Below are 27,371 nucleotides of genomic sequence, written 5' to 3'. Positions count from 1 at the left end.
GGTGGCAATTTTGGGGGTTTCGGAAGACCCTGGAGTCCAGGGGGAGATCTTCTGGCCTTTGCTTCCCTGATAGCCCGGCAGCGAATACTGCTGGCATGGAGGGACTCAAAACCCCCGAAGACCGAACTATAGCTTTCGGACATGTCAAGTCTGGTGGGTATGGAAAAAAATCAAGTTCGCCTTGAGGGGATCTGTATTGGGGTTCGCCCGAAGGTGGCAACCATTCATTGACTTCTTCGCGGGAGAGTGAGCGTCGGGGGGGGGATTGAGTAGGAGGGATAAATAGGCGGGTAGTGTCTATGGGAGAGAAGCGGGTATGTGCCTTATGTTTTGGTTGAAGTGCTGGTTTTCCGTTGGATGTTTGGATATTTCTGTAATCTGTAACTGTTTAGAATGCCAAAAAATACCTCAATAAAATAGTTTGTTAAAAAAACAAAGGGCAAAGGACAACTTGATCATTTTTACCTTCCTTCAAGTTGCAATGCAGGTAAAGTTTGTGGAATATTATATAACTAAACATAATTTTATGGCCTAAAGCGTCTCAGCATGCAACAAAATAACTTTCTCTTGACCGTGTGTGAAATTCAGCACCAGGGAGAGGAGGGCATGGCGGAACAGGCCTTCATATGACACGTGATTTGAACATATGGCCTGAGTAGATCATTCCACTATCCTGAAGACATATCTTTTAAAACTAATGGGGAAGCTATTACATTAACAGCGTTCAAAAGGCATCTCGATACATTAATGGCATTCAAAAGGCATCTTGACAGATACATGGATAGGGTGGGTATAGAGGGATTATGGCACAAGGAAGTGCTAAGGGTGTTGGCCAAGGTTGGTAATCTGATCGGTACAGGCTTGGAGGGCCGAAGGGCCTGTTCCTGTGCTGTATTGTTCTTTGTTCTATTGCTGGAAGACATAACTAAGTGTCAGAACATGTGCTCATATATCCAGCACTTGCAGCACATACCCTAGAATCCCCCAAAGTTAGCTTTACCTTTTTGCAAATAAGCTGTTTGTATTTGGGTAAATTGGCTGTTTCCCCTTAGACCAAGATCATCAAAAAATCTAAATGGCTTCCACTATTGTATCTTACACATATCCAATGAACAAGAATACCATGAACAACTAAAAACTGAAGTGTTCTTGTATCCACTAATATTTCCATTGGTCAAAGGGTACTTGCCAGCACAGAGTAACACCAGCAGTTACCCCACGGGTGATTGGTCAAGCTACCTATCTCAAAGTGTCTTTATGCTTTAATTAATGCAATATATTTGCATTCCTGAATTGGTAATCCAAATTAATTTACTTTTCCAGAATGGACTGGTGGAATTAGAATTGTACCACACTATTTTAGTCAGACAAGTGAATAAAAGAAGTTGCACATCCATCTTGATTGCTGCCAAATCAGAGACTATTTAAAATTAAGCAATCTGAATGTGCCAAAACTAAAATGAACAAAGTTATTAATAGGGGTGGCACAGTGGTTAGCACTGCTGCCTCACAGCACCGAGGACTCGGGTTTGATCCTGGCCCCGGATCACTGTTTGTGTGGAGTTTGCACATTCTCCCCGTGTCTGTGCGGGTCTCACCCCTACAACCCAAAAAGATGTGCAGTTTAGGTGAATTGGCCATGCTAAATTGCACCTTAATTGGGAAAAAAAATTGGGTACTCTAAATTTATTTTTAAAAAAGTAATTAATATATTACGAGATTTGCGTTCAATGATTTTCAAAAAATCTATTTGTACACAATCTCTTCCCGCGTGAAGTTACCAATTCAGGTTCATTATCTCACCTAAGTGACCACTCTTGACAGGTCAGCCACTGATTCAGTCAGATACTCCAGCCAATAGCACTGCTGCTATTGCCATTCAACTAAGATCAGTAAAGATAGGACAGTTGAGTGACTGAACCTTGGTAGTGTCAGATAGGGATGACCCAGTACTATTCTGGGCAGTAATACATTTACCATCTTGGTCACCAGAAGAGCCACGATTGCATTCTTCAACTGTCAGTTGTTCCAAATTCACTTGACTTCACAGCACAGCAGAAACTCAGAAATAGAACAGGACAGATATACGTCTTCTCATTTACTGTTGTCTAACGAAAGAGTGGTCCAATTAATTCCACTTGCTCTTTCTGGGAAAGTAAATTGATTTGTATAACTAATTCAGGAAATTAATAATATCTAAAGAAAAGTGGAAATTTTCATCACTTGTGGCTTCCTTCAGGCTCTGGTGATGTGAGAAGCCTTTATCCGTCCAGGAAAATGGGCTGGGTTCAGCTGTCACTGGCTTTGAACGTTACCCTGCTTGCTGCCCATTCTCACATATTTTAGAATGACTCAGCCGATCAGAAAAAGTTTATAATAAAAAATATGGAACATGCTGAAGTGTTCAATCAAGCGTTTAGTTCGCACCGAGTTCATGTTTTTTCTCCCGTTCTTATTTACTTGTTGCCACAGAATTTTCTCAGGTGTCACCTTTCCACAGAATCACTAAACATGCCTGAACAGTCAACATGACAGCGATTAAACTGAAATAATCTTGTTTGAACATTACTCTAACTCCTCCAAAATAAGAGGGATTTGGGTGTCTAAGTCCACAAATCACGAAATGTTAGTATGATGGTGTAGCAAGTAATTAGGAAAGTTAACAGTATGTTATAATTTATTGCGACAGGAATTAAATACACAAGTAGGGAGGCTATACTTCAATTATTCGGGGCACTGGTGAGACCACATCTGGAGTAGTGTACAGTATTGGTCTCCTTATTTAAGGAAGGACTTAAATGTGTTAGAAGCAGTTCAGAGAAGGTTTACTAGGCTAATACCTGGAATGGGCAGGTTGTCTTATGAGGAAAGATATATGACAGGCTAAGCTTGTCTCCAATGGAATTCAGAAGAGTAAGAGGCAATTTAATAGAAACATACAAGATCCTGTGGGGTCCTGACAGGGTGGATGTGAAGAGGATGTTTCCAATTGTGCAAGAATCTAGAATTATTTAAAAATAAGTGGGTGACCCATTTAAGATAGAGATTTGGAGAATTGTTTTCTCTCCGAGGCAGTAAGTCTTTGGAACTCTCTTCCTCAAAAGGCAATGGAAGTAGAGTCTTTCAATACTTCCTGAAAAAGCAGTGGAAGCAGAGTTTTTGAATATTTTTAAGACAGAGGTAGATAGATTCTTGATTAACAAGAATGTGAAAAGCTTTGAGTGGTAGGCAGGAATGTGGACTTGAGGTTACAATCAGATCAGCCATGATCTTATTCAATAGCGGAGCAGGCTTGAAGGGCCAAGTGGTCTATTCCTACTCCTAAATTGTATGTTTGTAAGATACCAAACCCTGTATGTTCTATGTAAACTATGTAAAAGATGCCTGACTCAACCAACAAATTGAAGAAGACAATTCCATATTATCAATTGCATCTCAATAAGTGACCCTGAAGCTCTATCTAGCTCCAGGAAGGCTGCATTTAGAGTGCTGTGTTCGATGTGGGTCTTGTAAGATGATAGAATAATCTGGATTTATTGCAGGCAGCCCAGGAGAGAGCTATAATTTTGAGGGCTCAGCGTTGAGGAAAGAGGATTTATCTTGGTACGTTTTGGAGAAGAGGACGATGAAAAGAAGCTTGCAGATCATGAAGATATTAATGCGTGTGGAAAGTTTGAATACACTGAAGTTCAGTCAACAGGATTTGAAAACCACAAGACTTAGTTTACAGTTAAGTTTCTGAAGAAGATAGAGAACTTCGGCAACTTTTTTTTTTACAATAGATGATAGAATTGTGAAACAGAATACAAACAGAAGCGGTGAACAGAAATCCAAGGCGAGTTCTATAAAAGGACAGCAGAAAGTCCTATCAGGAAAGGGACACTGAGCTATTAGCTCCAGAATTGCTAAGGAAACTAATTGGTGATTTGGTAGGACATTTTAGACGGTGAACTCAAAACATTATCATGCTATAATAAACAATGAAGCCTGCGACCAAAACTTGTAACTTTCTTTTGAAGAGTTTCGGGGTACTATTCCAGTCAGTCACCTATTGCTCACAACATCTTTGCAAAGCGTTCCAAATCTGACTTGGGAACCATTCTAGTTTTGTTAACAATGCTCGGGAAGCTGAGCAGTGCTTACCAGAACTAGGTCCAGAAATTACCTAATATCAGTAATTTTGGAGCCCCCAAAAATCGACATGAGATGGCTGGTGAAAACATGGACTTCTTCATTCACAGCATTCTCTGAATAAATTACAAAATAAAACCAAATCGCAATCTTCATCTTGATATTTACTTTGACACAAAAATGCTAGATCAATTATCATTCAGCACCATTTGTTAACAAGAATGGTATAATTACATTGTGTACACAAAGATTAGATGTTAAAAAATACAATTTGCAAAGCACAAAAAAATACCTTCTAGATGACATTCTTAGATTTGGATATAGATGCATTTGTTGCCTTTTGGATCAGTCAACGTTTAAGGTACATTGATGCAGACATATTATGACAATGTAATGGCAGACTTGCGTTATGTAAAGAAAACTATTCCATGTTGTGTGAACTTATATTGGCAGTAGCACTGATGAAGTTATACAAGCTATCCCCCCAAAAGTCTTTGAAAGCAATTGCAAAATTTAGTGGCTACTTTTTGTTGCAATTTCTACAGCTCTAACACATTCTCCCCTCTGACGAAGAGTCTATGACTCGAAACGTTAACTGTGTTTCTCTCCAGAGATGCTGGCAGACCTGCTGAGTTTCTCCAGTGCCTTTTGTTTTTGTTTCAGATTCCAGCATCCACAGTATTTTGCTTACTTTAGCAAAACATGATTACTTCAGTATCGTAAGCATAATTATCAAAGTGACCACAATTGTCACTCTTCAATTAAATATTACACATCATCACATTCATGCTTTGTGTATACAAGTAAACTGTTAGCTAATGAAAATACAAGTACTTTCATATTTAAATCTTCTCAGTTGCATTTTCATTGTACTTGACTCCAAAATCTAACAGTTTCATTTGAGACATTCATTCGTTCTATGCAATCCAGAGAAGCTTACAGCACTGGAGGCAATCATTCAACCCATCACTTCTGATTCTTTACTGACCAAACAAAAGTCAATCCTACTGCCTTGCTTTCTCTCCATACTCCTTTATTTTGCTCAACTTCAAGTGTTTGGTCAATGATCTCAACTGCATCCACTCTCTGTGCTAAAGCACTGAAGATTTTCTCCAAGCATTTTCCTTCCGTTCTGTGACTGTTTTAAATTGATGACCTTGTCATTGACTCCTGCACCAGGAAATTGTATTTCACGGTTCACCTTGACATAACTCCTCATATTAAAATTTTAAAGACTTGGTTAAATCTCTTAATCGCCACCTCTACTCGAGTGGAAATAGTCCCAATATCATTAGTCTCTTTTCTTAACTATAAATATAACTTCCTCTCCCTCGTATCATCTGGTCAATTTATAATTTCTGCTTCCTATGGCTTTAATGTTCTTTTGAATACTAGGTTCCAAATCTGAGCAATGCATAACTATTGCGGAACAAACTGATCTAATCACCCAGTTATCCTTCTTGAACAATAGCGCTACATCGACTACTCTCGAGCCCCACAGCATAATTTGCACATTGAAGAATTGAATAATTACTGCCAGGGCCAACATGATGGTGGGGAGGGTTTGAATTAGCTTGGCAATGTTTTGAGTTCCTGATAGAAAAAGCAAAACTAGAAATGGAAGGCAGCAAATTACGAATACGGACGGCAAAGGAATCAAAGGCTACAAAAAATTGTCGCTCACTAATTAAGGATACATGCATTAACTGAGATAAAATCAGTGAGAAAAGTATGAAAGACAAACACATTCAGGAGAACATAGCAAGCCTAAGAGAAGGGGCAGTTAGATACAAATTAAGAACAGGAGTAGGCCACTCAGCCCTTCAAGTCTACTCCCCCATTTGAAAAGATCATGGCTGATCTGATTGTGGCCTCAATGCCACTTTCCTATCTACCTCCTAAACCCTTTGACTCCCTTGTTAGTCAAGAATCTAACTCTGCTTTAAACGTATTCAATGACCCTACCTCCACCACTCAGAGAATTCCACAGACTCACAGAACCCTCAGAGAAAAGATTTGTCTTAAATGGGTAATCCCTTATTTTTAAACTGTTCTAGTTTCTCCCACAAGGAAAAACATCCTTTCAGCATCCACCCTGTCAAGGTTTCACATGGCGGGGCAGCACGGTGGTGCAGTGGGTTAGCGCTGCTGACTCATGGCGTCGGGGTCCCAGGTTCGATCCCGGCTCTGGGTCACTGTCTGTGTGGAGTTTGCACATTCTCCCCGTGTTTGCGTGGGTTTCACCCCCACGACCCAAAGATGTGCAGGGTATGGAGATTTGTCACGCTAAATTGCCCGTTAATTAGAAAAAATAAATAGGGTACGCTAAATTTTTTTTATTTTTTTTAATGGTTTCACATGGCAGACTGGTCAGGAAATTAAAAGCCCAAGGGATCCCAGAGAAAGTGGATCCAAAATTGGCACAGTGGCAGAAGTCAAAGGGTCATGATTGATGTGGCTATTTGTGACCAGATGGCTATTTCCAGTGGGGTGCCACAGCGCTCATTACTTAGTCATTTTCTTTTCAATGACAATGATTTAGACTTAAATGTAAGGGAAAAAAATTAAGAAATCTGCAAATGAAACAGAAAATTAATTCTGCGGTTGATAGCGAGGACGAAGACTGTAGGACGATATCAATGAGCTGTTCAAGTGGGAAGAAGGTGGCAAATAGAATTGAATCTGGGGACATGCAAAGTAATTCATTTTGGGAGGGAAAATCAGGCAGGAGAATATGTAATAAATGGTAGGATACTGAGAAGTGTGGAGGAACAGAGGAACCTGAGGGTGCATATTCACAGATCGCTGAAGGTAACAAGACAGGTAGATGAGGTGTTTAAGAAGGCTTTCCCTCTATTAGCCGAAGAGCAGTATATGGCGGCGTTTGCTAGAACTGTATACAACACCCATTACGTCACAGCCAGATTATTGCCGTACAGTTCTGATCACCTCATTACAGGAAGGGTGTGATTACACAAGGTAGGGTACAGTGGAGACTTCTGAAGATGTTGGCAGGAATGCACAATTTTAGCTATGAGGAAAGTTGGGTTAGATGAGGTTGATTTACATAGAAAACATAGAACATAGAAAATACAGCACAGAACAGGCCCTTCGGCCCACGATGTTAAATTCAATCCCTCTGTTAATGAACGCGAGCACACCATAGGCCTTCTTCACAGCTCTATCCACTTGAGTGGCAACTTTCAAAGATGTATGAACATAGACCCCAAGATCTCTCTGCTCCTCCACATTACCAAGAACTCTACCGTTAACCCTGTATTCCGCATTCATATTTGTCCTTCCAAAATGGTCAACCTCACACTTTTCAGGGTTAAACTCCATCTGCCACTTCTCAGCCCAGCTCTGCATCCTATCTATGTCTCTTTGCAGCCGACAACAGCCCTCCTTACTATCCACAACTCCACCAATCTTCGTATCGTCTGCAAATTTACTGACCCACCCTTCAACTCCCTCATCCAAGTCATTAATGAAAATCACAAACAGCATAGGACCCAGAACTGATCCCTGCGGTACGCCACTGGTAACTGGGATCCAGGCTGAATATTTGCTATCCACCACCACTCTCCGACTTCTATCGGTTAGCCAGTTCGTTATCCAACTTGCCAAATTTCCCACTATCCCATGCCTCCTTACTTTCTGCAGAAGCCTACCATGGGGAACCTTATCAAATGCCTTACCAAAATCCATGTACACTACATCCACTGCTTTACCTTCATCCACATGCTTGGTCACTTCCTCAAAGAATTCAGTAAGATTTGTAAGGCAAGACCTACCCCTCACAAATCCGTGCTGACTATCCCTAATCAAGCAGTGTCTTTCCAGATGCTCAGAAATCCTATCCTTCAGTACCCTTTCCATTACTTTGCCTACCACCGAAGTAAGACTAACTGGCCTGTAATTCCCAGGGTTATCCCTAGTCCCTTTTTTGAACAGGGGCACGACATTCGCCACTCTCCAATCCCCTGGTACCACCCCTGTTGACAGTGAGGACGGAAAGATCATTGCCAACGGCTCTGCAATTTCATCTCTTGCTTCCCATAGAATCCTTGGATATATCCCGTCAGGCCCGGGGGACTTGTCTATCCTCAAGTTTTTCAAAATGCCCAACACATCTTCCTTCCTAACAAGTATTTCCTCGAGCTTACCAGTCTGTTTCACACTGTCCTCTCCAACAATATCGCCCCTCTCATTTGTAAATACAGAAGAAAAGTACTCGTTCAAGACCTCTCCTATCTCTTCAGACTCAATACACAATCTCCCGCTACTGTCCTTGATCGGACCTACCCTCGCTCTAGTCATTCTCATATTTCTCACATATGTGTAAAAGGCCTTGGGGTTTTCCTTGATCCTACCCGCCAAAGATTGTTCATGCCCTCTCTTAGCTCTCCTAATCCCTTTCTTCAGTTCCCTCCCGGCTATCTTGTAGTTCCACATTTCACTTGTGTCCTTCCCTGACAGCCTATGTTCCCAACTTATGCACTTCAATTCTTGTCTGACAACATCGTATTTACCCTTCCCCCAATTGTAAACCTTGCCCTGTTGCACGCACCTATCCCTCTCCATTACTAAAGTGAAAGTCACAGAATTGTGGTCACTAGCTCCAAAATGCTCCCCCACTAACAAATCTATCACTTGCCCTGGTTCATTACCAAGTACTAAATCCAATATTGCCCCTCCTCTGGTCGGACAATCTACATACTATGTTAGAAAAGCTTCCTGGACACACTGCACAAACACCACCCCATCCAAACTATTTGATCTAAAGAGTTTCCACTCAATATTTGGGAAGTTAAAGTCACCCATGACTACTACCCTGTGACTTCTGCACCTTTCCAAAATCTGTTTCCCAATCTGTTCCTCCACATCTCTGCTACTATTGGGGGGCCTATAGAAAACTCCTAACAAGGTGACTGCTCCTTTCCTATTTCTGACTTCAACCCATACTACCTCATTAGGGTGATACTCCTCGAACTGCCTTTCTGCAGCTGTTATACTATCTCTAATTAACAATGCCACCCCCCTACCTCTTTTACCACCCTCCCTAATCTTATTGAAACATCTATAACCAGGGACCTCCAACAACCATTTCTGCCCCTCTTCTATCCAAGTTTCCGTGATGGCCACCACATCGTAGTCCCAAGTACCGATCCATGCCTTAAGTTCACCCACCTTATTCCTGATGCTTCTTGCGTTGAAGTACACACACTTCAACCCATCTCCGTGCCTGCAAGTACTCTCCTTTGTCAGTGTTCCCTTCCCCACTGCCTCATTACACGCTTTGGCGTCCTGAATATCGGTTACCTTCGTTGCTGGACTACAAATCCAGTTCCCATTCCCCTGCCAAATTAGTTTAAACCCTCCCGAAGAGTACTAGAAAACCTCCCTCCCAGGATATTGGTGCCCCTCTGGTTCAGATGCAACCCGTCCTGCTTGTACAGGTCCCACCTTCCCCAGAATGCGCTCCAATTATCCAAATACCTGAAGCCCTCCCTCCTACACCATTCCTGCAGCCACGTGTTCAACTGCACTCTCTCCCTATTCCTAGCCTCGCTATCACGTGGCACCGGCAACAAACCAGAGATGACTACTCTATCTGTCCTGGCTTTTAACTTCCAGCCTAACTCCCTAAACTTGTATATTACCTCCACACCCCTTTTCCTACCTATGTCGTTGGTACCAATGTGCACCACGACTTCTGGCTGCTCGCCCTCCCCCTTAAGGATCCTGAAGACACGATCCGAGACATCCCTGACCCTGGCACCCGGGAGGCAACATACCTTCCGGGAGTCTCACTCGCGACCACAGAATCTCCTATCTATTCCCCTAACCATTGAATCTCCTACAACTATTGCTTTTCTATTCTCCCCCCTTCCCTTCTGAGCCCCAGAGCCAGACTCAGTGCCAGAGACCTGGCCGCTAGGGCCTTCCCCCGGTAGGTCATCCCCCCCAACAGCATCCAAAACGGTATACTTGTTTTGAAGGGGAATGGCCACGAGGGATCCCTGCACTGTCTGCCTGTTTTTTTTTTCCCCCTGACGGTAACCTAGCTATTCTTGTCCTGTACCTTGGGTGTGGTTACCACCCCCTCTGCCTCCCGGATGATCCGAAGTTCATCCATCTTCAGCTCCAGTTCCCTAACACGGTCTTTGAGGAGCTGAAGTTGGGTGCACTTACCGCAGGTATAGTCAGCAGGGACACCGGTGGTATCCCTCACCACCCACATCCTACAGGAGGAGCATGCAACTGGCCTAGCCTCCATCCCCTCTTACCTGACAGAATATAGCTGCCCTGTGGGCTAACTAGATCTCCACCCTCCGACTCTGCTCCCAGTCAGCTACACTTTCTGTAAACCTCTGGCTCTCTTCTCACTCTTTGCGGAAATGTCGGAAACAAAATGAAAGGAGCACCTTACTCCCTCCTCACCTATCTCCCTCGGTCACCAAACTCTTACTATAGCACTCAAAATGCACCAAATTCAGCACTCAGTGCAAACAAAGTCTGCACTGTAGGGGATCACTTTTATACTGTGAATCTAGCCTCTGAAAACTGGCCTAATCCAATTAACTAATTAACAAGCTCCAGCTGCAAGTGCCTACAAGTAGAAGCCTGTTTAAAGCTGATTGAAAATTCACCTTCTTCTAAACCAAACAGCAACTTTTAAGTTAATTAACTAAATAAAAGAAAGACTAAACTTTAGATAAAAATGAAGCCTTATACTCCCTCGGTCACCAAACTCTTACTATAGCACTCAAAATGCACCAAATTCAGCACTCAGTTTCTTGAGGAAAAGGCCGAGGAAAGATTTTATAACATTCCGTGGGTCTTAAACAGAGTGGATAACAGAAAAGCAAATAAAGAGGAGACATAAGATTTAAAGTAGTTGGCTGGTTTACAGAGAATTAAATAATGTTTTCAGTGGGTCTGTAATTCACTGCCATAATTTTTCTATGTTCCATGCTTTTAGTCTCTGCTATCTCCTGGCTGAGTTAACAGCCTAGACTGTATACCATGAAGTGCTGGTGACAATTGACCTCAAGTTCCACCACTTTTTTTAGAAGCAGTTCTTTTTCTGCAGTTATTTCTAATAATTGTCAAATCTCTTCCAGTATATCTCTATTTTGACTTGGACCATCTTTTGTAAAACCTGGTGCACAATATTCATTTAATGCCTCTATCATATCGGACTCCTCCACATTTAGATTGCCTTCCATCCGTGAACAAGTCAATCTTCAGGTGTTACTTCTCATATGCTTACATAAGCCCTTACTATTTCCTTTTATATTACTGCTAAGTCTTTTTCTTATTTAGTGTGGCCAATCCACCTACCCTGCACATTTTTGGATTGTGGGGGTGAAACCCACACAGATACGGGGAGAATGCGCAAACTCCACATGGACCGGTATTGAACCCGGGTCCTCAGTGCCATATGCAGCAGTGCTAACCACTGTGCCATCCAAATATTCTATATTCTTAATGGTTTTCTAAGTACAGGCTGTCCTCAACTTTACAATGTTCTATTTACGACGAATGGCACTTACGATGTTTATAAATTGACACCGTTTTGATTTTACAATGTGTGTTTCAACTTTACGACACCATGCCAGTGAACAGTTGGTCTCTACCAACTCTTATGGTCATATATGTTCCGCCTTTAACAACTTCATGAAGGGCAAACTACGTTGGATTCCAAGCTTGAGTCTCTGTCTGCGCAGAGTCTGCACGTTCTCCCCATGGATGCATGGGTTTCCTCCGGGTGCTCCGGTTTCCTTCCACAAGTCCCGAAAGACGTGCTGTTAGGTAATTTGGACATTCTGAATTCTCCCTCTGTGTACCCGAACAGGTGCCGGAATGTGGCGATTAGGGGCTTTTCAATGTAACATCATTGCAGTGTTAATGTAAGCCTACTTATGACAATCAAGATTATTATTATTCTCAGGTACAGTATAAAAGTGTCAAAGTGTAGCACTATTATATCATGGGATATACACCAATGTAAGGCAATTATACTGAATACAAGAATCCTCCTGTTAATCCCTGCTGGTCTCTTGTTTTTTTCTCTTTTAACTTCTGCTACTTTGCTTTTAGAATTTTTGCACATGGACAATAAATGAACCAGTGCCTTTAAGCTGGACTTTGCCTTTAATTCGAGTAGCTGGTTTAAACTGAAGATCGACCTATGATCCTAAGGCAAGGCAAGTTGCATGAAGCTATTTACATTTCACCCCAGCAGATTCTAGGGAGATTAGTGCTGACACACCTTGATGGACTTGGCTGTTGGCCAATGGACTGACTTGGATTGCCAGGCCTCGTCAATGGCTTTTGCTGATTGGTCGGGTTTTTGTCTGGAATGTTCCTTCTGCTGTGACACTGTTTTTCCAGATTTAGTTTCGTTTTGATATCAGAAACCTGGAGAGTATTTCGAGACGGCGGAGGAAGCATGGACCTTCATCAAAGAAGAGAAATTGGATCGGAACTGAGGGACTGATGCTGCAGGAAATGTTATTGTTAATGTTACGGTGGAAGTTAATTGAGAAGTAAACAGGGAAGGGGGGAGACATTGGGGAAATGTGGGCGCCGGTGAGGGGGGAAAGACGGGACATAGTTGGAGAATGGGGAAGGGGAGGGGGAGGGGAAAGGGAGCTGCGCCATAAGAGGCGGGTCAGGTAAAGGGATGTTCCCGCACCAGAAAGAATAAGGCGGGAAGACAGGCGCAAGGCGGATGGGAGTTCCCCACATGGGGGGGGTCGAGGAGTGAGCAGGAGTAGCCGGGGTCAGTTGAAGTCAGCTGACTTACGGAAGTGATATGGGGGGAGCAATCATGCTAGAAAGAGATCTAGCGGGAGGGGGGGAGTGAGGGGGGGGGGGGGGACGACAACTGGGTTGCTGCTGCGGAAATCCAAAAGGAAATGGCTAAAGAGTGGGTGGGCGGGGATGGTGTGCGACGCTGGGGGAGCGAGCGGGAGCGCGGAGGCGGGATATGGGACTGGCCTAGAGAAGGTAATGGCTAGTCGACACGGGAGGGGGGCAGGTAGCCCCCTAGTGAGGCTGATCACGTGGAACGTGAGAGGCCTGAACGGACCGATAAAAAGGGCCCGAGTGCTCGCGCATTTGAAAGGACTAAGGGCAGACGTGGTTATGCTCCAAGAGACGCACCTAAAGGTGGCGGACCAAGTTAGGCTAAGGAAAGGATGGGTGGGACAGGTGTTCCACTCAGGACTGGACGCAAAGAATAGAGGGGTGGCCATTTTGGTGGGGAAACAGGTCGCATTTGAAGCAAAGAACATCGTAGCAGATAGCGGAGGTAGATATGTAATGGTGAGTGGCAGGCTGGAGGGAATGGAGGTCGTGTTGGTTAACGTGTATGCCCCAAACTGGGACGATGCGGGATTTATGAGACGGATGCTGGGGCGTATACCGGACCTGGAGGTAGGAAACTTGATTTTAGGAGGGGACTTTAATACGGTGCTGGACCCGGGGCTAGATAGATCCAGCTCAAGGACCGGAAGAAGGCCGGCAGCGGCCAAGGTACTTAAGGGGTTTATGGACCAAATGGGGGGAGTGGATCCATGGCGATTTCTTAGACCTAGGGCTAGGGAGTTTTCCTTCTTCTCCCATGTCCATAAAGTGTACTCCCGGATAGATTTTTTTGTTTTGGGAAGGTCGTTGATCTCTAGGGTGGAAGAAGCTGAGTACTCAGCCATAGCGGTTTCGGATCATGCCCCACATTGGGTGGACCTGGAATTAGGAGAGGAAAGGGAGCAGAGAACACTCTGGCGATTAGATGTGGGACTGATGGCGGATGAGGGAGTGTGTGCAAGAGTGCGGGGGTGTATTGAGAGATATCTGGAGGTCAATGACGACGGCGAGGTCCCTGTGGGAGTGGTATGGGAAGCACTAAAAGCGGTGGTCAGAGGAGAGCTGATCTCCATTGGGGCCCACAAAAGGAAAACAGAGGCCAAGGAAAGGAAAGATTACTGGGGGAGATTTTAAGGGTGGATAGGGAATTTGCAGAGACCCCGGAGGAGGAATTGTACAGGGAGAGGAGACGACTCCAGACGGAATTTGACCTTCTGACCACCAGAAAGGCGGAGGTACTGTGGAGGAAGGCACAGGGGAGGAGGTATGAATATGGGGAAAAGGCGAGTCGCCTGTTGGCTCATCAATTGCGAAAGAGGGCAGCAGCGAGGGAGATAGGAGGAATTAGAGACGAAAGGGGAGACACGGTGCGAAGGGCAGGAAAGATAAATGAGGTGTTCAAGACCTTCTATGAGGAACTGTATAGGTCTCAACCCCCAGAGGGAGAGGAGGGGATGCGGCAGTTCCTGGACCAATTGAGGTTCCCGAAAGTGGAGGAGCGGGGGGTGGTAGGCCTGGGGGCACCGATTGGGGTGGACGAGGTTATTAAGGGACTGGGAAGCATGCAAGCAGGGAAGGCCCCAGGACCAGACGGGTTCCCGGTGGAGTATTACAGAAAATATATGGACTTGTTGGCCCCGTTGATGGTGAGGACGTTCAATGAGGCCAGGAAAGGGGGACTCTACCCCCGACGATGTCGGAGGCGACGATATCGTTAATTTTGAAGAGGGATAAAGATCCGTTGCAGTGCGGGTCCTATAGACCCATTTCATTGTTGAACGTGGACGCCAAATTGTTGGCAAAGGTACTGGCATCGAGGATAGAGGACTGTGTCCCGGGGGTGGTGCACGAAGACCACACAGGGTTCGTAAAAGGGAGACAACTGAATGTTAACGTGCGACGACTATTAGGGGTGATAATGATGCCCCCAGTGGAGGGGGAGGCAGAGATAGTGGCGGCAATGGACGCAGAGAAGGCATTTGATAGGGTGGAGTGGGAGTATTTATGGGAAGTGTTAAGGAGGTTTGGGTTTGGGAACGGGTTTATTAGCTGGGTTAGACTTCTTTATGGGGCTCCAACGGCAAGCGTAGTTACAGGTCGACATAGATCGGAGTATTTCCGACTATATAGGGGAACAAGACAGGGATGCCCGCTGTCTCCATTGTTGTTCGCGTTGGCAATTGAACCTCTGGCCATGGCGTTGAGAGACTCCAGGAAATGGAGAGGGGTGATTAGAGGGGGAGAAGAACACCGAGTCTCGTTATATGCGGATGACCTATTGTTATACGTGTCGGACCCAGCGGGGGGAATGATAGAGGTTATGCGAATTTTGAGGGGGTTCGGGGATTTCTCGGGGTATCGGCTAAACATGGGGAAGAGTGAATTATTTGTGATACATCCAGGGGACCAGAGTAGAGAGATAGAAGGCTTGCCTCTAAGGAAAGTGGAAAGAAACTTCCGATACCTGGGGATTCAGATCGCTAGGAGCTGGGGAACCTTGCACAGACTTAATCTGACACGGTTGGTAGAACAAATGGAGGAGGACTTCAAGAGGTGGGACATGCAGCCTCTATCGCTGGCGGGCAGGGTGCAAGCAATTAAGATGATGGTCCTCCCGAGGTTCTTATTTGTATTTCAATGTCTCCCTATACTAATCACTAAGACCTTTTTTAATAAAATAGACAGGAGCATCACGAGCTTCGTGTGGGCAGGGAAAGTTCCGAGAGTAAGGAGGGGGTTCCTTCAGCGTAGTAGGGACAGAGGAGGATTGGCACTACCGAACTTGGGCGATTACTATTGGGCCGCCAATGTGGCAATGATACGTAAATGGATGATGGAGGGTGAGGGAGCGGCGTGGGAAAGACTGGAGAGAAAGTCCTGTAAAGGGACGAGTTTAGAGGCGCTGGTGACGGCGCCGCTACCGATCTCACCTAAAAAGTTTACCACGAACCCGGTGGTGGCGGCAACATTGAATATCTGGGGACAGTGGAGGCGACAGAGAGGGGTGCGGGGAGCCCTGGTGGGGTCCCCAATCAGGAACAACCATAGGTTCGCCCCAGGAAGAATGGATGGAGGATTTCAGAGCTGGTTCCAGTTGGGAATTAGGAGGGTGGGAGATTTATTTATAGATGGGACTTTTGCGAGCTTGGGAGCATTGGAGGAAAAGTATAAGTTGCCCCGGGGAAATTTCTTGAGATATATGCAGGTGAGGGCATTTACTAGACAACAGGTGAGGGAATTTCCGTTGCTCCCGACACAGGGGATACAGGACAGGGTGCTTTCAGGGGTGTGGGTCGGAGAGGGCAAGGTGTCAGAGATTTACCGAGAGATGAGGGAAGAGGGGGAGGAGTCGGTGGGCGAACTAAAAGGAAAGTGGGAAGAAGAACTAGGGGAGGAGATAGAGGAGGGTATGTGGGCTGATGCCCTAAGCAGGGTAAATTCCTCTTCCTCATGCGCCAGGCTTAGCCTGATTCAATTTAAGGTGCTACATAGAGCATATATAACGGGAGCAAGATTGAGCAGGTTCTTTGGACAAATGTGGGAGGTGTGGCGGGAGCCCGGCAAACCACGCACATATGTTTTGGGCATGCCCGGCACTGGAAGGGTATTGGAAGGGAGTGACGGGAGTGATTTCGCGGGTGGTGAAGGCCCGGGTCAAACCAGGCTGGGGGTTAGCTCTATTTGGAGTTGCGGAAGAGCCGGGAGTGCAGGAGGCGAAAGAGGCCGACGTTGTGGCCTTTGCGTCCCTAGTAGCCCGGCGCAGGATCCTACTCATGTGGAAGGAGGCGAAACCCCCCGGACTGGAGGCCTGGGTAAATGATATGGCGGGGTTCATTAAACTGGAGCAGATAAAGTTTGCCCTGAGAGGATCGGCTCAAGGGTTCACCAGGCGGTGGCAGCCATTTCTCAACTACCTAGGGGAACGTTAGAGGGAAGACAGATGACCAGCAGCAGCAACCCAGGGGGAGGGGGGGGGGGGGGGGGGGGGGGGGGGGGAAGAGGGGTTTTAGTTTAGGTCAAAGATAAAGGGGTTTTGTTACTTGTGTATTGTTTAAAATTTCTGTATTGTTATTGTTGCGTTTGCTTTGTAAGAGGGGAAAAATTGTTGTTTGGGAAAATTTTTTTCAATAAAACATTTATATAAAAAAAAAGAAACCTGGAGAGTCACAGCTCTGATTTCTCGCTCATCTAATGATTTTTTTTCTAAAGATCCTAGGTAAAAATCTCTCTCTGCACAGCTTGACTGAACTGCAAGGAAACCAAAGTCAAGCCATCTGCTTCAGCAGGGTTCAGATGTTTAAAACCCTTTAAAAATCTTGTGTGGGGAACTCTCAGCAAGGCTGTTGGTCATTCTGGTAGAGTTCGAAACAAGAAAGAATGAAACAGGCCTGAGGCTGCTACTTTGAATGAAGGCCCAGGTTAATAAAAGTTGAAGTGCCTCTCCAGAGGAAATCCTATTGTCTGGGAGTACTGACGATATGCTGCTGGCAGAAGATTATCTCTAATACTACACCGGTGGCTTTGATCACTAAGCATTCTCGCAGGTCAGCCTGCTGCAAAAATTTCAACATCGGAAGAAAGGATACTCATCTTTCATTTCATATTAATCCCCTTCTTATTTTCACCCTTTCCCTGTGTGTGTGTGTGTGTGTGTCTGGGTAAAGGGTGGGACGGTAAAAGGGAGTAGTAGTAGATTAGCTGGCCATTATTCTGTTATAATTACTGCATATTTCAACTTGGTTTCTGTTATAAGTAAAGTTATTGGGTTCAACTTACAAACCTGGTGGCTCACGTATTTTAAAGGAAACAGAAAACTACATTTTGAAGATGACTCCTCAAAGAGCAGGCTGTTACAAGGTTTTAACTTTAACCATCTTAACTTTTGCGTGATAATCTATTTCATTAGTTGACTGTAGGGATGTTATATAAAGATTGCATTTCACAATCTTTATGTCTATTTCTGCAGTAGTCAGATAAACGTTTCAAAATTTTGTACTAAGAAATGCTGCATAAATCATTTAATTCCAGTATCTGAAATCAATACACATTCTCCTTCTTTTTAGTGCTAGCATTTTATTAGACCACAGCGACTGCCATGCTAGCATACACTGCTTTCAGATGATCATTTTTGAGACTTCAGGTAAATATCTTTGCATTAAAGAACGGGTTGAAAAAGATGGAAATATCTAGTGCAGTAACTAAGATCGGTAGAGTTGCAGATAGTGAAGCGGACTGCCAGAGAATACAGCAGATAGATTGGAGTTGGGCAGAGAAATGGCAGATGGAAATCAATCCGGACAAATGCAAGGTGGAGGTGATGCATTGGATGATCAAATTCAGGTGCGAATTATACAGTAAATGGCAGAACCCTTAGGAGCATTGACATAGAGGAGTCTGGGCATTCAGGCCCATAGTTCCATGAAAGTGGCAATGCAGGTGGATAAGGTGGTCAAGAAAGCATATGACATGTTTGCCTTCATTGGCCGGGACATTGAGTACCAGAGTTGGCAAGTCATGTTATAGTTGTATAAAACTTTAGTTAGGCCACATTTGGAATATTGTGTGCAGTTTGGTCACCATACACCAGAAGGACGTGGGTGCTTTGGAGAGAGTACAAAGAAGGTTCACCAGGATGTTGCCCGGTCTGGAAGGTGTTAGCTATGAGGAGAGGTTGAATAAATCGGATTGTTTTAGTTGGAAAGATGGAGGGGAGACCCGATTGAGGTCTGCAAAATTAAGAGTACAGACAGGGTGAATAGTCAGAAGCTTTTTTCCATAGTGGAAGACTCAATTGACAGGTTGAAGGTGAGAGGGGAAGTTTTTCACACAGAGGGTGGTGGGTGCATGGAACGTGTTGCCAGTGGAGGAAGGCACGATGGCAACGTTAAGATGTATCTTTTTTTTTTTAAAAAGAGTACCCAATTCATTTTTTCCAATTAGGGGGCAACTTAAGTGTGGCCAATCCACCTACCTTGCACATCTTTGGGTTGTGAGGGCGAAACCCACGCACACAGGGATAATGGGCAAACTCCACACGGACAGTGACCTAGAGCTGGGATCGAACCTGGGACCTCGGCGCCATGAGGCAGCAGTGCTAACCACTGCGCCACCGTGCTGCCTGTTTAAGATGTATCTTGATTGAATGGCGGGATACAGATCATTTGGGCAATAAGTAGTAGGTCTAAATAAGCAATCTGGGTTGGCGCAGGCTTGTTGGCCGAAGGGCCTGTTCCTGTGCTGTAATGTTCTTTGGTCTAATCCTAAATAATTGCATTATATTAAAGTCACATCATCAGTAGAGCGTTTGAAATAGCCAGACACTTGTAGAAGTTTTAATGAAACAATTTTAAAGATTAATTACAACACTGATGAGTGAACATTAATCAAATAGATTTTTACAGCCCAAAAACAAATGGGGCGGGATTCTCCATTTCTGTGACTAGGTGTTGACCCCGATGCATGAATTTGTGGACTTTCACGACACCAAACCTGGCGCCAAAGCTTGATCAATTCTACTACTGTGGAGGGGCGAGCACCGGTGCCATGTGGAACACAATCGCTTCTAATGAAAAACAGTGTGCGATTCGCCGGGTCTGTGATTGACACTTGGAAGGCTGACAAACTGCAGCCGAAAATACACATTGCAATCCCCACACACACTCATCCCAGCCAACAAGATGGCACTGGTTGTGCTGGAGTGCACCCATACAGCTGATGGGTCAGCTGGGGCCACAGGACACCTAGGGGGGTAGCCTGGAGGACATTTATATGACTCGTGGCCCTAAGTTCGCAGTGGGTTGATAGTGGCGTGTGCAGCTGCATGGCTGCCTTGCTGGCTGCGGCTACTGTGTTCCTTGTTCGTCCACCCTGATCCCACAACCTACCTCCTGGCCACCCCCTGCTACACCCCCTGCCCCTGGCAGAAGCCCTCCGGCCAGCGGCAAAACTATCAGCACACTATGGCGATATTGGACGCTATCCTTCCCCCTCTCTCTCCCTCAGCAGCCATGATGCCAATTTCACAATTTTTAAAAGCACACGTGAACTGCACCATCAGGAACTCGGCCCATCGGAAGTGGAGCATTGCGGAGGCCCCGGAGAATATCGGGTCGGGCCACTAATGATATGCAAACTGTAATGATATGCATTACTGTACATTTATTCCGGATAGCATTGACGCCGCTGTCGAGGTGACAGAGAATTGCGATTTGGCATCAAATTGGCACCCGCCGTGATTTTAACATTGGAACCTATTCTCCGCCCAATTGCGTTTTGTGATTTCAGCGTCAGCCAACTGAGAATCCCGCTCATGGTCTTTGCCAGTATTTATCCTCCACATGATCCTTCCCCAACTTTACTTAAAAATTTTTTTTAGAGTATCCAATTATTTTTTTTTCCAATTAAGGGGCAATTTAGCGACTTCCGGGTGCGGCGATGACCAGCTAAGTCGCACGTTTCGGCACCTCCCGTTGAAACTGACTTTTGGGCTCTTATTAGGAGCCCCAGCGGCAATTTTTAACGGCCAAAATCATTGTGCGGTGAAATAGGAGGGAATCCCCCCGGATAAATATGGATAAAGGAGAGGATAGCGGCGAGAAGGAGGGCAAGTTTCAACCGGGCCAAGGCGGTGCTCCACAAAAAGGTTAAATTTGGAATGTTGCAGCCGGCGAGACTGTGGGTCACACACCAAGGGAAGCACCACTACTTTGAGACGGCTGAAGAGGCGTGGACATTCATTGTGGACGAGAAGCTGGAATAGTCTGGCGAGAGAAAAAGCTTCTGTAATAAAGTGGTGGGGTGATTATGTGGACGAGGAAGGGGAGGGGGGGGGGGGGGGGGGGGAATTTTTCAATTTTGTAACTTTTCTCTTTTCCCCTCGTGGTGGTGGTGGTGGTGGGGGAGGGGGGGAGAGAAGAGTATGGGGAACTGTGGGCGCCGGTGGGAAGGAAAGGGGAAGGAGAAGGGAACTGCGCCATCAGGGGCAGGACCGAGTGGGAAACGCGGGCTTTGCTCCCGCGCTATGGTAATTGTAGCGGGAACGGGGACACAGGAAGGAGGGGGCCTTGCACAATGAGGGGCCGAGGACAAACAGGGGAAGCTGAGGTCAGCCAGAGTTTGCTGACTTCTGGGAGCAACATGGGGGGTGTAACTATGCTAGTAAGGTATCTAGCGGGGGGGGGGGGGGGAAGAGTTAACTGGGTTGCTGCTGCGAAGGGGGAGCTGTTATGGGGCGGGGTGGTCGGGACGGGAGAGCACCGTCGGTGGGATATACGGGTACGTGGGAACCGGGTGAGGAGCTGGGTTAGAAAAGGGGATGGCTAGTCGACATGGGGGGGGGTGTAAAAGAGCCCCCCAACCCGGTTGATCACGTGGAACGTGAGAGGGCTGAATGGGCCGATTAAAAGGGCACGGGTACTCGCACACCTAAAGAACTTAAAGGCAGATGTGGTCATGTTGCAGGAGACGCACCTGAAACTGGCAGATCAGGTCAGACTACGTAAAGGATGGGTGGGGCAGGTGTTCCATTCGGGCTTAGATGCGAAGAATAGGGGGGGTGGCTATTCTAGTGGGGAAACGGGTACTGTTTGAGGCAAAGACCACAGTGGCGGACAGTGGGGGTAGATACGTGATGGTGAGTGGCAGATTGCAAGGGGAGGTGGTGGTTCTGGTGAACGTATACGCCCCCAACTGGGATGATGTAAACTTCATGAAGCGTATGCTGGGGCGTATCCCGGATCTGGAGGCGGGAAAGCTGGTAATGGGGGGAGACTTCAATAGGGTGCTTGATCCAGGGCTGGACCGGTCTAGGTCTAAGACCGGGAGGAGGCCGGCAGCGGCCAAGGTGCTTAAGGACTTCATGGAGCAGATGGGAGGAGTAGACCCCTGGAGATTTATTAGGCCTAGGAGTAAGGAGTTTTCATTTTTCTCCCATGTTCACAAGGCGTATTCACGGATAGACTTTTTTGTCCTGGGAAGGGCACTGATTCCGAAGGTGTCAGGGACGGAGTACATGGCCATAGCCATTTCGGACCACGCTCCACATTGGGTAGATCTGGAGGCAGGAGAGGAAAAGGAGCAGCACCCACTCTGGAGATTGGATATGGGGTTGTTGGCGGATGAGGGGGTATGTCTAAGGGTGAGGGGGTGTATCAAAAGGTACCTGGAGCTTAATGATAACGGAGAGGTCCAGGTGGGAGTGGTCTGGGAGGCGCTGAAGGCGGTGGTCAGAGGGGAACTGATATCCATAAGGGCCCATAAAGGGAAGCAAGAGAGCAAAGAAAGGGAGCGACTGTTGAGAGAACTTCTGAGGGTAGACAGGCAATATGCAGAGGCTCCGGAGGAGGGACTGTACAGGGAAAGACAAAGGCTACATATGGAATTTGACCTGCTGACCACGGGCAAGGCAGAAGCACAGTGGAGGAGGGCACAGGGAGTACAGTATGAGTATGGAGAGAAGGCGAGCCGGTTACTGGCCCAACAACTGAGGAAGAGGGGAGCGGCGAGGGAGATAGGTGGGGTGAGGGTTGAGGAAGGTGAGATGGAACGGGGAGCGGAGAGGGTGAACGGGGTGTTTAAGGCATTCTACGAGAGGCTGTATAAGGCTCAGCCCCCGGAAGGGAAGGAGGGAATGATGCATTTCCTAGATCGGCTGGAATTCCCAAAGGTGGAGGAGCAGGAGAGGGCGGGACTGGGAGCACGGATTGAGGTGGAGGTAAAGGGGATTGGGAGCATGCAGGCGGGGAAGGCCCCGGGACCGGATGGGTTCCCGGTGGCATTTAATAGGAAATACATGGACCTACTGGCCCCGCTTTTGACGAGAACCTTTAATGAGGCCAGGGAAAGGGGGAAGTTGCCCCCGACTAAGTCGGAGGCGACGATATCGTTACTCTTAAAGAAGGAAAAAAGACCCGCTGCAGTGCAGGTCTTACAGGCCTATTTCCCTCCTGAACGTGGATGATAAACTCCTGGCCAAGGTGATGGCGACAAGGATAGAGGATTGTGTCCCGGGGGTGGTCCACGAGGATCAAACTGGGTTCGTTAAGGGGAGACAGCTGAACACGAATATACGGAGGCTGCTAGGGGTGATGATGATGCCCCCGCCGGAGGGGGAGGCGGAGATAGTGGTGGCGATGGACGCTGAGAAAGCATTTGACAGAGTGGAGTGGGACTACCTATGGGAAGTGTTGAAGAGATTTGGTTTAGGAGAGGGGTTTATTGGATGGGTACAGCTGCTATATAGGGCCCCGGTGGCAAGTGTGATCACGAACAGGCAGAGGTCCGACTACTTCCGTCTTTATAGAGGGACAAGACAGGGGTGTCCCCTGTCTCCGTTACTGTTTGCATTGGCAATTGAGCCGCTGGCCATAGCACTGAGGGGCTCTAGGAAGTGGAGGGGGGTACTCAGGGGAGGAGAAGAACACCGGGTATCATTGTATGCAGATGATCTATTGCTGTATGTTGGGGACCCAGTGGAGAGGATGCCTGAGATAATGTGGACACTCAGGGAGTTTGGGGAATTTTCAGGGTACAAATTGAATATGGGGAAGTGTGAGTTGTTTGTGGTGCATCCGGGGGAGCAGAGCAGGGGAATAGATGATTTACCGCTGAGGAGGGTAACAAGAGATTTCCGGTACTTAGGGATACAGATAGCCAGGAACTGGGGAACCCTACATAGGCTTAATTTAACACGATTGGTGGAACAGATGGAGAAGGATTTTAGGAGATGGGACATGGTGTCCCTGTCACTGGTGGGCAGGGTGCAGGCGGTCAAAATGATAGTCCTCCCGAGATTTCTTTTTGTGTTCCAGTGCCTCCCGGTGATGGTTACGAGGGCTTCTTTCAAAAAAATTGAGAAGAGTGTTATGAGCTTTGTGTGGGCTGGGAAGACCCCGAGAGTGAGGGCGGCTTTTTTGAAGCGTAGCAGGGATAGGGGGGGACTGGCACTGCTGAGCTTAAGTGATTATTATTGGGCCGCCAATATCTCAATGGTGTGTAAGTGGATGGGAGAAGGGGAGGGGGTGGCGTGGAAGAGACTGGAAATGGCGTCCTGTAAAGGAACCAGCCTACAAGCATTGGCAACGGCGCCGTTGCCTTTCTGCCCAAAGAAATACACAAGTCCAGTGGTGGTGGCAACGCTGAAAATTTGGGGGCAGCGGAGACGGCATAAGGGAATGACGGGTGCCTCGGCGCGGTCCCCGATAAGGAATAATCATAGGTTTGTCCCGGGGAGAATAAATGGGGGATTTAGAACATGGCAGAGAGCAGGGATTGTGCAACCGAGGGATCTGTTCCTAGACGGGACGTTTGCGAGTCTGGGAGCGCTGACGGAAAAATACGGGTTGCCCCAGGGGAATACATTTCGGTATATGCAATTGAGGGCTTTTGTGAGGCAACAGGTGAGGGAATTTCTGCAGCTCCCGACGCAGGAGATTCAGGATAGAGTGATTTCGGGAACATAGGTGGGGGATGGTAGGTGTCAGATATATACAGAGAAATGAGAGATGAGGGGGAGATCATGGTGGATGAGCTGAAGGGAAAATGGGAAGAGGAGCTGGGGGAAGAGATCGAAGAGGGGCTGTGGGCAGATGCCCTACGTAGGGTAAACTCTTCGTCCTCGTGTGCCAGGCTTAGCCTGATACAATTCAAGGTCTTGCACAGGGCGCACATGACCGGAGCAAGGCTCAATAAATTTTTCGGGGTAGAGGATAGGTGCGGGAGATGCGCGAGAAGCCCAGCGAACCACACCCACATGTTTTTGTCACGCTCGGCACTGCATGGGTTTTGGGTGGGGGTGGCAAATGTGCTTTTGAAGGTGGTGGGGGTCCGGGTCGAGCCAAGCTGGGGGTTGGCTATATTTGGGGTTGCAGAAGGGCCGGGAGTGCAAGAGGCGAGAGAGGCTGATGTTTTGGCCTTTGCGTCCCTAGTAGCCCGGCGAAGGATATTGTTAATGTGGAAGGAAGCTAAACCCCCGGGCGTGGAGGCCTGGATAAACTACATGGCAGGGTTTATAAAACTGGAACGGATAAAGTTCACACTAAGAGGTTCGGCTCAAGGGTTCACCAGGCGGTGGTAACCGTTCATTGACTATCTCGCAGAACGATAAAGGAACTGGGAAAGTAGCAGCAGCAACCCGGGGGGGGGGGGGGGGGGGGGGGGGGGGGGGGGGAAAGAGTCCTCAGGGGTGTTTTTGTATGGATATTTTTTACTTGGACATGTATATTGGCTTGTTTGACTTTATTATTTGGGAGAGTTAATATTTTGTTATGGCAGTTGCCATTTAGTTTATATATTATTTATTTATTTGTTAAAAATGGTCACTATTATTTATATTGTTTTATTGTTGTAAAAGGGAAAAAATTTTGTGCTGTTTTGTTTGGCCGGAAAAAAATTTGAATAAAATATATAGTTTTTTTAAAAAGGGGCAATTTAGCGTGGCCAACCCACTTAACCTGCACATCTTTGGGTTGTGGGGGTGAAACCCATGCAGATATGGGGAGAATGTGCAAACTCCACACGGACAGTGACCCGGGACCAGGATCGAACCCGGGTCCTCAGCGCCGTAGGCAGCAGTGCTAACCACTGTGCCAACCTGCCACCCCTTCTCCAACTTTACTTGATCTCACCCTATCAACATATCCTTCCATTCCTTTTTATGGCGACTTCCTATCGAACTTCTCGTCAAATGCCTATCTCATTAAGTAACTAACAGCTGTGAAACATTAGGAAGGGACATGCAGAAAGATAACAATGCATCTATTGTTGCCACTTAAAGGGTCAAAGCGTACAAATAAAGTTAACTGGCAAAGCAAAACAACTTACCCTTCATTCTTGCTTCTGTGTGCATCCACAAACGTAACCTCTCCAGCCTGTCTCATCAAGTCTTTCAAATCCTATGTACAAGAAGAATATTTATTCATTTAACAGTCTACACTTTGATATTTACAGAATACACATTAAAACGTATTAAATCTGATTCAGACATTTCCGGTGACAGTTCTAGACATTCCAAATTGGGTGAACTTTTGTTCGCCTTGGTTCAAAATATTAAGATTTTAAGAAAATATGATTGCTTCAAAAATTGCTACTTGAATTTAAAACTTTTAAAAAACATTTTTACAAAGGACTTTTGGTTACTTATTGGTCATAAATGGCACCACAAAGTCATTATTTTAAAAAGAAAGCATTTAAATGGAATTTGGTTCACTTTGGACGTGGCAAAGAGCAGAATAAATTTTACCCCCTGGCACCAACCTTGTAAGTTAATTTGTGAAATATGTACAAGAAAAATAAACTAAAAGTATGATTTAATTACATTTTTTTGTATCAGCCCGAGGCAAGTACCTTATAAGCCTTAGCAGATGTCATTCAAGCACCTGTGCTGCCTTACCAGAGAGCCACTCTTCAATACTTAGCTGATGATCTTGAGCATTTCAGGCTTTCAGGAAATCTGCCTCTTAGGTTTCTGGATCCACATTCTTTCATGGAAATGGAAACCGCTACAGAATTCCTAGGCAGTATTGGCTTTCCTTTTCTTACACTGATCCTCCAAACAACTCACTATTGAAATTCTATGACTTCAATCAGAAGCAAAAACCCTTTTGAGACAAGGGTGGGATACCTGGTTGACAAGAACCATGCAGAAAAGGTTATCCTGATAAAGGCTATTGCCAATACTCTCCTCGTTTCTCAGGCACTCATTAAATTTGAATATCAAATATATTATGCATATCAGCCTGCAGTCAAATTAGCCAAGCCAGAGCTTCTATAGGTGTCAAAAAATATTTGCAACCTGCAAACAAATGAAGGAGACCATATACAAAGTCAACTAGATTACCTGATCATATATAAAAGGGAAAACCAATCCTCAAACCAAGTTTTTACCCAAACAATAGCCAGTTAAAAAGAGAGTTCACACGTGCTTAGTTGGCTAAGCATATAGGTGAGCCATGATGTGGAGATGCCGGCGTTGGACTGGGGTGAGCACAGTACGACGTCTTACAACACCAGGTTAAAGTCCAACAGGTTTGTTTCGATGTCACTAGCTTTCGGAGCGCTGCTGCTTCCTCAGGTGAATGATACAGACCTCTTCATTCACCTGAGGAAGGAGCAGCGCTCCGAAAGCTAGTGACATCGAAACAAACCTGTTGGACTTTAACCTGGTGTTGTAAGACTTTGTACATATAGGTGAGTTTTGATGAAAGGTCATGAAGCTGAAATAGTAACTCTGGTTCTCCCTCCACAGAAGCTGCCTGACCTACTGGTTACTTCCAGCACTTTTTGTTTTTATTATCGTTGGCTAAGAATCTCTAACAATCAGCTTTAAACTGAGCCCATGCATAAATGAATTAAGTGGCAACAACTTC

At 46.1% G+C, this 27,371-nt stretch overlaps 1 protein-coding gene across 1 annotated transcript in view; it reads right to left on the bottom strand.

Annotated features, from left to right (window-relative positions):
- Positions 1 to 27,371, bottom strand: part of LOC140407187 (uncharacterized) — a 148,234-nt gene that overhangs the window by 84,297 nt on the left and 36,566 nt on the right. The window contains exon 6 of the mRNA XM_072494860.1: positions 25,828 to 25,898. Within this exon, the coding sequence (XP_072350961.1) occupies positions 25,828 to 25,898 (71 nt within the window). The remainder of the gene's footprint in view (positions 1 to 25,827; positions 25,899 to 27,371) is intronic.

The sequence above is a fragment of the Scyliorhinus torazame genome, chromosome 2 (assembly GCF_047496885.1).
Source record: "Scyliorhinus torazame isolate Kashiwa2021f chromosome 2, sScyTor2.1, whole genome shotgun sequence".
NCBI classification, from domain to species: Eukaryota; Metazoa; Chordata; class Chondrichthyes; order Carcharhiniformes; family Scyliorhinidae; genus Scyliorhinus; species Scyliorhinus torazame.
Note: the sequence above shows the minus strand (reverse complement) of the source record. Positions and strands in the feature narration are given on the sequence as shown.